Here is a 12,500-nt window from a genome sequence, read left to right as displayed (position 1 = left end):
TGTGATGAACTTGAAGCAATCTGCCAAACAGTGAGGACTATGTCGATGGTTTCCATGGTTTCAGGGGGGGGAGGGGATTACACACACACACTCGTGGAAACAGTGAGAAAAACCAAGAGGATGTTTTCAACGGAGCAGTGTGTCGTTTCCATTTCTGGAGTGTTGTCATTATCACATAAAGAAAGTGGCTTTGTGTTTTATGTACTGAGGAATACGATTCCTACAAATAGAAGTACATGGAAGGGTACTACAAGAATACTACTTCCATCCATCCATTATCTATACTGGTTGGCTGGAGTCAGTCCCGGTTAACGTTAAGGTTTCACCATGGAGAGGTGGCCTGTCCATTACAGGGGCGATGGACAGAGACAAACACACTTACTGGCAATTTAGAGTCTATAATTAATCTGACAACATGTCTCTGGACTGTGGGAGGAAGCTCGAGTTCCCACATATGAGGAGAACATGCAAACTCCACACAGGACGAGAGAGGAGAAAACAGAATGGAAATCAGTGGAATGAGGTGGTTACTATACGATAATGTGCGATTAATATAATAATCCTTTTTTAGATCCACTATGGGGAAATTACACGTGTAACCAGCATCAGCAGATATCAGCAAAGGGGATAAACATATATTGGCCATGACATGGTTTCAGTGAAGGGGTTCCTGAGCTCATCTGCTCAGACAGAAGATTTTGTGATCTGCTGAGAACTTCTCTCACTGGTTTTCAGTTTGTGACTCCAGTTTGGTTTTGGTTATGACTTTTAATCCCTCTTCCACCCCCCTCATCTCACCCATGACCTTTACCTTTTTGGTGTGCGGCGAGGAGTCCAGGGTGCTGCCGTAGTCCTGGGGGTGCATCATGGTCATGTCGGAGCAGCTGTCGTCCAGCACCTCCTGCATGCTGTTCACGCTGCTGCTCTGGCTGCCTGTGCTGACCGAGGTGCTGGGGATGGAGTGGTTGCTGCCCAGGCTGTTCATCTTACAGCTGGCCGCCTCGCTGTCCTGCAAGGGAACGTCCACACACATGCATGAAGACGTGGTTCCACAAACGGGCACTCAAGAGTCATGCAACGGTGCACAGATGAAAATATACACTTGTGTCTTTCATGGTAATATATGCAGAACTAATCTTATTTGTGTTCTACCCTAACTCTTCGGATGCTTGTGTCATTTCGTGGTGTCAGTGTGTGATCATGATGCATAAAGCGGAATCTAACTGCACAGCTTTAAAGAGCAGCGCAGTCTTCAAGTCTCCAGTAAGAGACTTGTAGATCAGGAGGCTATAATCAATCTTTCCACTGCACCCTGTCCTAAAACCAGAACGCTTTGGGACTGCAGGGTTTTATACAGTGCAGCGTTCAGGGGTGTCTCGTTGCACTGAGGTCTGGTGGCTGCTCTGGATTGCATCACGTGGTGTAGGATGACAGGACTTGTGGCTGCTGGCTGCCCGTGCCTGTTCATGCTGCCTCAGACCAGGTCAACTAACGGGCATTTCAACCCGACGTCAGGCTGCAGCAGCTGCAGAAGAAAGGCTTCTATAACATCCGCTCGGACAAAGACACCTGTCCTCTCCCTCTGTACTGCGAGTCCCAGATCCTCTGTTGGATGCAGATAATCCTGCACTGTTGACTCAGATCAAGTGAAATCAGTCTCTCACTGCAGAGCAATTCTGTTCTTAAATTAGAATTAGAAACTGATGGGCTGCAGTGGAAAAGGATTGGACGATCAATCCACTGAGAAAAACGTGTGATCCAACAATTCTGTTAAATGTTTCAGTCCATTTCTAAGAATAAATGTGCAGCCTCTCCGACCTGTGTTCGTGCTGTTGCAATATATTTTTCGGAAACTGTAAAAGTGACCTGCAGAAATTCAGCAGTGGCAAATAAAAACTAGCTGCTGCACAAAGAGCTGTTCACCTATTCAAAGTGAAGATCGACTCGGTGCACAGAGCCTGAACTGGAGAATCAGTTGTTGTTGTTGTTGTTGTGAATGTGCTGTTGTTGTGATTGACAAGGTCACTTGCGTTGATGAGTCTCAGCCGCCGCTGCTACAGAGCACTGGTCGCTGCTTTGTCAAATTTAATCATCATCAAAATGTTGAAAAGCATCCTGTCTTGCAATGTTAAAGAAAGTGATCCTGGAACCCTACCATCAAATTTCAGGGAAATCCGTCTAGTTGTTTTTTGTGTTATATTACAGAAGAAAATATATATATATATTTATTTTCCACTGAAACACTGTCCAATCAACACCCCCCCGTGTCCCTCTTCCTCCCACCTCCTCCTCCTCCTGGCTCTCTCCCATCAGCCCGTTGTGTTTCTCCTGGTACAGGATCTTCTTCATCTTGCGGTACTGCAGGTTGTCCAGCTCACGCACTGCGTCCTTGGTCCTCTGGATGAGGTCGAGGAGAATACGTGGCGACCGCTCCCGACGCACGAAATCATGCTGGACAGAGAAAGAGAGGCAGAGCGTCAATTAGTAAGTTGGGTCTTAAGTTAATTAGAAGAGGATAGAAGGAGGAAACAAATGTACCCTTTTTTTTTTTTAATTGCTGACGAGCAATATGCGTCTGTGTTCTACTGCAATTACATTTCAGGGGTTTTCACCTAAAATGATTTACCACAGACTACATGTTACAATTTACAGCAATTTAATCTACAATTTAAATATTAATAGCAAATAATAAACAATAAAGTAAAACAAGAAGATGGTGTTTGCTGGATTAGATCGAATAGGATTAGTTACTTCTCAGCAAATACGAAAAACTGTGATTTGAAGCGCAGCTTTAAAGATCTAAATATATATAAATTGTGTTTGAAGGAGATCATATTTTACATCTTTTCACTGCGCTGCTTTTGACTTATTTCATCCATTCATTTCAATAAACACCACAACTGTGCCTGTCACTAGAGGGCGCCTGCAGGTTGCTCAGCTGATCCTGGGACTCTCATCTTCCTGTGAAAGACTGTTCATAAAATCGATTTTCTCAAATACTCCTGATCCTCTTCTTTCCAGTGATTAATGTCTTCTCTGTATTTTCCTCTGCATTGATGACAGTTTGAATTAAATTATAGCAAGACACAGAAACAACTGTTTAAGAATATGATGATAATGAGAGGCTTTTAGGTCCACAATTAAAAAAATGTATTTAAGGGTTATTATAGAATCATCAGTGGTGACTCATTTTGATTTTCAAGCTATGACAGGTTTGTCTGTAGTTCGATGAAGGTGTAATTTGGTGTCTTTGTGTATTTATGAAATTATTCAACCTGTTACATAATCAGGGCAGAGTTGGGGGGGACAGGGCTGGTGAAAATAAACCAAAAACACAACATGTTCTCTGCCCGGCTCCTCTACCCACTCCACCACACACTCACACCTCCTCTTAGTCACTCTCATTCATAAATTATTGTGCGCTCGGCTCAAATGGCTAAAAATGTTTGCAACGTCAGACTAAAATATAAATATATGACGAGATGTGAAAAAATAAAAGCACATTTTAGGTCCATCTCCCTCTCCCTCTGCACACCTTCCTCTTCCATGTGACAGATGCTGGTGTAATGGGTTAGTCAGGACACGGGGGGGATGACATCACTGCTCTGAAAATAGAGATGAGAGTGATTTGTCCCGTTTTCTGACGGATGGAGTGTGGGCGCGCGCTCGGCCACCCCCGACCCATCAGCCAGCGTAAGTTATCTCCAGGATTCTTCCTCATTATGGGGGTGGTGCTAAGAAGAAGGGACATGACACGATGTTCTGTGTTGCAGCGTCGCCGGCCTCTTCTACCAGATTTACTTTGTAGGGGATCGGCGAATTATGATCCTAAATGCTTGTTATCGTTTAGTATTAACTCAGAGTTCCTGCAGGTTTAAACAAGTTAAATTTAAGACTTAATATCATTGACTTTATATAAAGATGGACCACAAGTCTCCACCTTTGAATACAAACGCTGCCCTCCTGCACATGTCAAGTCTGCACAGTCGAGATCGTGGAGCCGTGGGATCGACGTCCCGCTGATTCTTGCACCTGAACAATCACGAGTCAGTCTCAGCTGTCAATCATGTCATTTCCTCCCATTTTTTTTATAGCAATTGAACACACATCAGTGTGATAACAACTACACATAATTCAGATAGCAGATGTGACGCCGTTAAAAACACGACAATTAAAACGCGACCAAAATGAAACGTGATCATGAATGAACGTTGACATAATTAATAATGTATTTAAGACCTGTGACGTTATATTTCAAACACATTTAAGACTTTTTAAGGCCTAAAATCCAGATTATGAAATTGTCTTGACTTTCTTCTTTCCTGTAACTTGATGGTTTATCTTGACTTGATAAAATTATCCATTTGAACACAACCTCTGGTTATACACTGGGACTATATGTGCTTTGTTGTTTAATTTATAGAATCATCACCCAAGAGTTAATTTTAGCTGTTGAAGAGAGTCATTTTTGCATAAACGATGAGTTCTTATGGGAGGAGGCCACTGAGCGGTTATTATTTCATTATTCATATAATGAGTATTACTCTGAGCGAGGTACACAGGGAGTGTGTTTAACCTGAAGCCAGAGCAGTGATATCTCAAGGCCACAGATTAATGACCTGATTTCCCCTGTTAAGAGCTTGGAGGGGCGTGTGTGTGTGTGTGTGTGTGTGTGTGTGTGTGTGTGTGTGTGTGTGTGTGTGTGTGTGTGTGTGTGTGTGTGTGTGTGTGTGTGTGTGTGTGTGTGTGTGTGTGTGTCTGAGAAGTGAAAGTGGGGAATTAATCACAGGCTACACCACAGCCCCCCCAAAAAGCCCTTCAACATAAAGCAGCCCCTTCGTCACTGATCTGGTCGGGTCACTACTTATCCTTCTTTAATGTTTTTTCAGACTGGATGTGGGTCAGGGGTCTAAATGTCGATCGCATCCCGATGACAGTCCAGACCCTCTGGTTTAACTGCTAGAGAAACCTCACACCTTCCGAAGGTGAGGCAGGTGTGAACGCTGCTGGGCTGTTGAGCGTGATCGCCAAGCACATACAACTCTTAAAGGGTCTATAGGTTTATCTGATGGTCACAAACAAAAAGATCAAGTGGTCAGGTACAGGGGAATGTTCATTGTCCAAATTCTAGTCTTTAGAAATATCATTTAGGTTTGTTTTTATTATGTTTAATGTTCATTTGACGCGACCTCCGTAGTTCTCGTTTTTCATTTATCCTGTCATGCAACTCGCTAAATGATGGATAGACAAACCATTTAAAAGCTCATATCAGTTGTGCACGGATCAAAGTGCTGATGTGAAAGCAGCGAGCACACAAGCTCTATGGAGCCCTGAAGGATTGAAGCTACACAAGAAGCAGAGTTACGACAAATGGGGGACAAAAAAGGAATAAAATCAGAAAAGGCAGTTCTCAGCAGGGGTTCCTGCGCTTGGAAGAATACTCTGTGTATCTGTTTGCATATTACAGAGCCGTGGGTGGGTGGGAGTGACTCATCCACATTGGCTCTGGGACTAACTGAGGCAGGAAGTGAGGTCACGGCTGCGGGGATTACAAAGCAAGCCCACTCACTCTTAGCAGCTCCCCCGACGAGGGTCTGTCCTGAGGAATTTTCAGTAGGCAGTAGTCGACAAAGCTCCGGAAGGGGTCAGACCTGTGTAAAGAGGAGTGAGATGGAGGTTATAGATCAGAACAGGTTAAAGAGATTACAGCAGTGACGGTCTAATGACGGGCTGCGTTCAGCCGCACAGACTGCACCCACTGTCAAGGGCTGTTTTTAACGTGATGGTGATTAATCTTCTGTTGTGCTGTGTTTATCGTATCAATTAATTAAACCGGAACAATCCCATGTAATCCCCCCGCGTAGCCCCATACATGAACCATATACGGATTATGTAAATATGCGGAGCTATAAAAAATATAGGCCACTGGAGCTGTGGAGCACTGTGCCACTGACTCAGATCTAAAAATATGATCACGATAACACAGTATATGCAACACACCGTTTCAGGTTGTTGCTCTGGGTCATTCACACACAGCCCAGGATGCTATTTAGGATTTTGTCCGTGAAAATGAGTGTTTAGGGCCATTCCAGGGTCAGTGACTGCAACAAAACCTCCAGCTCATTTTTTTTAGTGAAGGTATGTGAAGTCAGGGTCTTTACAGTGCAGCCTTGTGTTTTCTGTGCAGTGAGGTAACACTCCAGAGCCGATGTCTCTACTAGTCTCATCTGGCGGTATGTTGCTAACGCCTCGGGCCGCTGGAGCTCCTCCAAAAATACCACAACCCCGCGCCACCCCACACAGTCGCTCGCCTCAGCACGATGGTAGAAACCAACGCTAATTTTACAAAAAAAGGCCGATCACAGTCACAGGCGGCGAATTCTGACTCGAAACGTTTCCCCCTGCCTCGTTTCTCCGAGCCCACAATACGTGCTCTCCTGTAAAGTGTGAAAGTGAATCCTGATTTAATTGAGAGCTTAGGTGGAAGACACAGAAAGGCCAGTGGTGCCTCCGGGCTGTTCTGAGGCAGGGAGAGAGCAACACTCTGCTTCTTCCCGGCACAAGATGCACACTCTTGCAATATTTTATTTTGCTTGCACGGCTTTCATTCACTTTGATGGCATAGTAATGACATCATGGAAGAAGTACATTTAAAGTGAGAACAGCAAACATAGGGTTAATATAGTGATTCACGAGTGCTGTTTTCCTCCCTTGACAATAACACCTCATGTGCAGTGTGTGAGCAGCGTCGACAGCAACTCGGAGGAACGCTGGATTATTTGCTGCCTTGCTGTTTCACTGATAGTAGGGTTTTAATCTAGTTCATCTACTTCTTTACACATTTATAAAAATATCTTCTTGTCTGCTCAGCAATGTAAAATAATAAAGGATAACTATAGGTTATATCATGTATATTAACGCGTAAACTATGCTATAGACAATTTTATATGGACATAAATATTCTAATATCAAACTGATTAAGACAATAGTCTGAACAAGACACTGACATGCAAATGATGATTATCTTCACCTGAATAAGGTCATGCTTAGAATAAGCGATTCTCAAATTAGGATCTTAAGACTCATTTTGGAAACATTGGTGTCCATGTAAACATAGTCACAGTCAATGCAATTATACAAAATGTGTTCTTAAGGTATTTATCTGTTATTTGAGAACATAAATCATCAAATGGCTCAGGTGTGGTGACTTTGTTGTTTGAGTGTTTAAAATCGTTTCATGCTCCAGTTACTCTTTTGTTTAGAGCTGATTAATCTTCCTAAAATAAGTCCTCCATTCAACAATGAACACCCATTGTGTTATTACTATTTACGACACAGAAGAAAAAGAACCAAATCTGTCTTTGTTACCGTAGATATATTCTATATCAGCAGAAACCAATGATCAGTTTATTAATTTTAGCTACACTTAACTTGAAAATGTCAAATTCCATTAAGGCAGAGCGACCGGCCCTGACTGAAGTGAAGTGCTTCTTCCGACACTGTGTGATGGGCTGATGCTGAGAAGAGACAGCAAAGAGCTGTTTAAAACCTGCTGGCCCAAATTAAATTGCTTTAAGTTTTTCTCTTTTTTATGTCTGGAAGGATCGTCTCTGGAGAATCTATTAGCATCCACAGTCATGAGCTGTGAGGCTGATAGCAGCCTAAAGTAATGCATAAAGCAGGCTGTGTTTCCACATTATAGCCAGAACACAGAGCGTCAGCAGAGAGAAACGGCCTAGTTAGCAGAGCAAACAAAAAGAATAATAGAATAATATTAGAATAATCACACTGCTTTGTTGTGATGCTGATAAACATGACAACGTGCGTGTGAGCGCGGCGGGAATGACGAGAGTATTTTCACAGTGTCTCTGTGGCGGAGGCTTCTCAGGTAATTACATAAGAGACTTAAGAGTGCGACCTTGCACGAGGCCTGTGGCTCGGATCACAAGTCGAGCAGATTAACAAAGGGATGTGTTTTACTCTGATTGAGCCCGGATCGGACGGAGCTTTAGTATTTACAGTAGACTGGAGATATTGTACCAGCAGCTGGATTTTATTTAGATTGAAGATGAACGAGTTTGATAATTTGATGGTTTTTTTATTCAATGAATGAGCACTTATGCTCCGAAGCAACAATTTGACGTATCACACTAACTGAGCGATGCATTTAAAAAAGACATTTGTTTTAGGGCCACTTAAAGTGAAAAAAAAAATCATTTGAGGTTTTTTCAGAACAAGGTCAAGAAAAATAATTTTACGATAATAAAGTTGTAATTTTAGGCTACTTGTCATTTCAGACGGGGAAACCTGTTGCCTGCGTTAGAATATGGAATGTGGAGCATCTTCTTAAGTTATACTTAAGTGTAGGTTTCACAAATAACAAAACTTCTTTGGGCTCATCAGATCCTCAAGTATCAGGACTGAGATAAGGTTTTGTGAGAAAGTCTTTTCTGAAGAAAGAACCTCACAGACTTCCTAGTTCTAGTTATTTCGTAATATATTTCTGTTCTACCTTTCAGGTAAAAGAATGTAAAATCATTAAATTATAACTTTCTTCTTGTAATATTATGATTTTCTTCTCAATTACGACTTCTCGTGATATATAAAATATGTTCTCGATATCTTTAATTTCTTTTATTTCCTTCACCATGGCCCTAATACTTATTGGAATTCTTCAGACTTGGGGGGGGTAAATTAGAACTGTAATATTTGAGAAGTGTGTTCAACTCACCACTCATTGGACTGCAGCGTGGGAGAGTCATTCTGGGCGATGTGATATAAGGCACTCATGGCGTTCATGTTGAACAAGGGCGGTTTGCGCTCCGCTGAAAAAAGAGACAGAGAAAGAAGAGGAAGAAGAGGAAGAAGAGGAGAGAGGCTTTATTGCCAAAGTTTTCACCATCACCACAATCTGCTTGAATCAGGCAGATTTGAAATTAAACGTTTGCCGTGTCAACCTGTTTCATGCATCACTTTTAATAAGCTCAAGTCTGTTAAATATATACACTTTTAACCAGGGGGTAGATTTAGACTCACCCAGCTCAATACAGGTGATACCCAGGGACCAGATGTCCACCTTCCCCTCGTATTGACCCTCGTCCATGGCTAGGATCACTTCGGGAGCCATCCTGAGGTGTGTGCACACAAACACACACAGTTTAGCAAGCATGAGGTGAAATCCATGAAAATGGTATAATCTGCTAAACCTCTCAGAGCTTTCAAAGACTCAGTTATGCTGTGACTGCAGCTCAGTTTTTCGGGAACATGTGTGTTTCTGTGAACATGACGCGTGAGACAAAGTTGTGCTGTTGGCTGCTGCAGGACCATCCATCACTCGTCCAGCTGTTTGGGACGAATTCATTCACCATCAAAGCTTAAAAGAGTTCTGTGTAGCAGGTGAACAGCGAAGGACATCACAGCAGTAACTGTATAAAATCCACCTATTATACTGAGACATAAACCTACGTCCTTTAGAGACAGTACAAATATAACAGCCGCCTTGTGGGTTGTTTGTCTTTTGGACCAAAGATGTCAATCAGTAAATGCCTGTGTGTTACGACTGTAGGCGCGGCCTCCTCCATCCTGTATTTAACTAGTAGTTATTATTGTAGTTGAAGCAGGATGAGTGGAACCTCACGCCCGATTGGACACCGCCTGGAGGTGTGGTTCCCGACCTTCCTACTTCCTCTTTGACCTAATTGAAGCAGCAGCCTGTCCAATCAGGTTCTTTAATCAAGACTGCGCTTCATTAAGAGCGGATCAACACGTCTGATCTTTCCAGTTTGCCAGCATGTTTCATTAGAGAACCTATTGTTGATTGATTTGTGTTTGTTTCGTTGAGTGAACTTTGACATCGTAAAGACTTCTGAGAATCTACCGTGGGACTGGGAAAGGTTTTTTAGGAACTGATACAACACTCACACATACACACTAGGAACAGTGATGCTGTTTCACTGTGTTTCTGTTCCAGTACAGTAGTCAGTTAGGTTTTGTTTTGACTTGGTTTTGTTTACTTTTGGTTGTTGGGTGAATCTGTAACTCCTGCTCTTCTCCCCTTCTTTTAGTTAAATCACTCATTTTCACCTCCATCAGTAAATACCTAACTTCAACCACCAACATCTGGTTTTAAGTTGCTACCCTTACACCTCATGAGCTGGGTCATAACATTGGTTTTAATGCGACAGGGTTATTAAAGAGAAAAAGAACAATGCTAGCTTAATATTTGGCATCATAGGACATCAAATTTTTGTACGTTTACTCACACGCTGCATCGATGACGACCAACTTGAGCGTGAGATATGCTCAGCCCTCTCACACCCTCATTAATTTTAATGATTTATTAGTTTAACTAGGTCGAATCTAAAATGTCTGCTCTGACTTTAATGTAAAAGCACTCCTGACGCTCATTCAGACACATGAACAGCATTTAGAACTGCATGTCTGAAAAGGGCTGGAGAGTGAAACACAAATGTGAACCAAGCAAATTCCTATAATTTATGAGACTAGCCTCAGGCATCGAAATTCAGAAATCACTGACGGCGTGAAGGTGAAAACCTGAAACTCACCCTGCAGCAACACAAGGCTACAAAAGAAGCCGACCTGTGCAGCACAATTTGTAATTTCTATGCAAAATCAAAGTCCTGTGTTTTCTTCCATGTTGTCATGTGTATACTAACCAGTAAGGGGTTCCCACAAAGGAGTTGGCAGGTGAGGCAATGGAGGCAGAGCCAAAGTCGGCCAGTTTGACCTGACCGAGCTCAGTCAGCAGGATGTTACCAGCTTTCACATCTCTGCGAGAGAAGAAGAGAAGGATGAAGAGGGGGATGAAGAGAAGGATGAAGAGAAGGATGAAGAGAAGGAGCATTATGAAGACAAGATAGATGATAGCATCACAACCAAGAGAACGTATATCAGGCCCAAGTATCTTGTGATTTTACAGGTGTACTCGTTTACTATATGTCAAAAAGACTAAATATGACACCAGTTAGTCTCCTTGTCTTTAGTTAAGCCTAACATGACCTTAGTGGTAGTAGTGATCAGAGTATGGAGCGAGTTCCCATCGATACACATGCTCGACCAATCGAGAGTCAGTCTCAGCTGTCAATCATGATGTTTCACCCCGGTTTTATAGCATCAAAAAACTAATTTAAACCATTTAAATATTAAAACCATACAATAAAATTACTTGAACATACATTAGTGTGATAAGAACTACCTAAAAAACCTCTTTGAGAAAAAATATATTTGGCTTTTTAGTTTGGACGATGTCCCATGCACTAACATGGAGGAGTCAGGGTTCTGACCTATACTGCAGCCAGCCACCAGGGATGACTGAGACACTTTGGCTTCACTTTTGGGAGCGGTCATGTCCATGTTTCTATACAGTGTATGGTGATGACAGAATAGGCAAAAGGATTCATTCTGAACCACAGTTGGATGACAATCAAACAATTTTCGTCATTAAAACTAATATTGTGCAGAAGCAGTGCGACAGAAGGGCTGTTACCTCCTCACAGTGATGTTCAGCAACGACAAAACAAAAGTACAAACACAAGGTTTTACAGATTAATTAGTAAACGGTGCAATAAAGAGAGAAGTCAAGTGTCTCTTATCTCGTTTTATCTTGTTTTAGTCAAAATCACTGTTTGTTCCTGTGGGGAAACGTTTTCCAGTCGGAGAAACAAACTGACTCACCTGTGAATCATATTGTGGGAATGTAAGTAAGCCAGTCCAAGCAAGGCACCGTGGGTAATGGCAGCAATTTCCACCTCTTGGAGTGGTTTCTTGTGAACTAGGGGAGAAATAAGTGAAAATGATTAGGAAACTTGAATGACACAATAATGAACTATCAGCACCTTAATCTACTATTTGTACTTTCTCGTTGGATGTAAAACTGCATTTCGATGTACTTGTACTATCTGCAATAAAGTTTAATCTAAACTATATATGACAGTTCCACAGTACAGAACACTTTGTTGAGTTTGTATATGACAAAAGTGTCAAATATCTGATAATGATAACAAATAACCACAGGAAATAATCTGAGATCATCAGGTTTGATGAGTTTCAGGAGAAGAATGAAGCAAAACCTCATGAACTCAGGTCAAAAAGGATCTGGACTGGTGTTTATATTCAGTTACCGAGTTAAAAGTGAGGACAATTAGGTTGAGAATAAAGTTGAGTCTAGAGCTGTCAACAAAAACTACTGAATAGATGGTAGAAGGATGGGAGAGGACAGAAAAACGGTGGAAACAGGATAAAACTAAAGTTTCTAGTCAACATGTTTATTCTCATTTGTTATCTATCTAAAATAAGATAAGATAAGAACTTTAAAAGCCCCATTATGGGGAAATAAAAAAGTAATAAATGAGTAAACATGCAATATAAACTCAAGGATATATAGAAAATTGCAATAGTATGAACAGTTTATAGCTCAATAATCCAATGTTTAGAGGTTTTTTGGCCTTGAGCAGCGCCTTTCTGGAAAAAGATAAACGACC

At 41.8% G+C, this 12,500-nt stretch overlaps 1 protein-coding gene across 4 annotated transcripts in view; it reads right to left on the bottom strand.

Moving 5' to 3' along the window:
• Positions 1 to 12,500, bottom strand: part of taok3a (TAO kinase 3a) — a 67,936-nt gene that overhangs the window by 19,257 nt on the left and 36,179 nt on the right. For all 4 annotated transcript variants that reach the window (XR_004615086.1, XM_034597071.1, XM_034597072.1 and 1 more), the window contains exons 7-13: positions 11,695 to 11,791; positions 10,677 to 10,790; positions 9,037 to 9,128; positions 8,732 to 8,825; positions 5,570 to 5,651; positions 2,284 to 2,451; positions 812 to 1,009 (exon numbers count right to left, since the gene is read on the bottom strand). Coding sequence is in view for 3 of the 4 variants with exons in the window: in XM_034597071.1 (XP_034452962.1) it covers positions 812 to 1,009; positions 2,284 to 2,451; positions 5,570 to 5,651; positions 8,732 to 8,825; positions 9,037 to 9,128; positions 10,677 to 10,790; positions 11,695 to 11,791 (845 nt within the window). In the remaining variant the exon portion in view is untranslated. The remainder of the gene's footprint in view (positions 1 to 811; positions 1,010 to 2,283; positions 2,452 to 5,569; positions 5,652 to 8,731; positions 8,826 to 9,036; positions 9,129 to 10,676; positions 10,791 to 11,694; positions 11,792 to 12,500) is intronic.

The sequence above is a fragment of the Hippoglossus hippoglossus genome, chromosome 9, assembly GCF_009819705.1.
Source record: "Hippoglossus hippoglossus isolate fHipHip1 chromosome 9, fHipHip1.pri, whole genome shotgun sequence".
NCBI lineage: Eukaryota > Metazoa > Chordata > Actinopteri > Pleuronectiformes > Pleuronectidae > Hippoglossus > Hippoglossus hippoglossus.
Note: the sequence above shows the minus strand (reverse complement) of the source record. Positions and strands in the feature narration are given on the sequence as shown.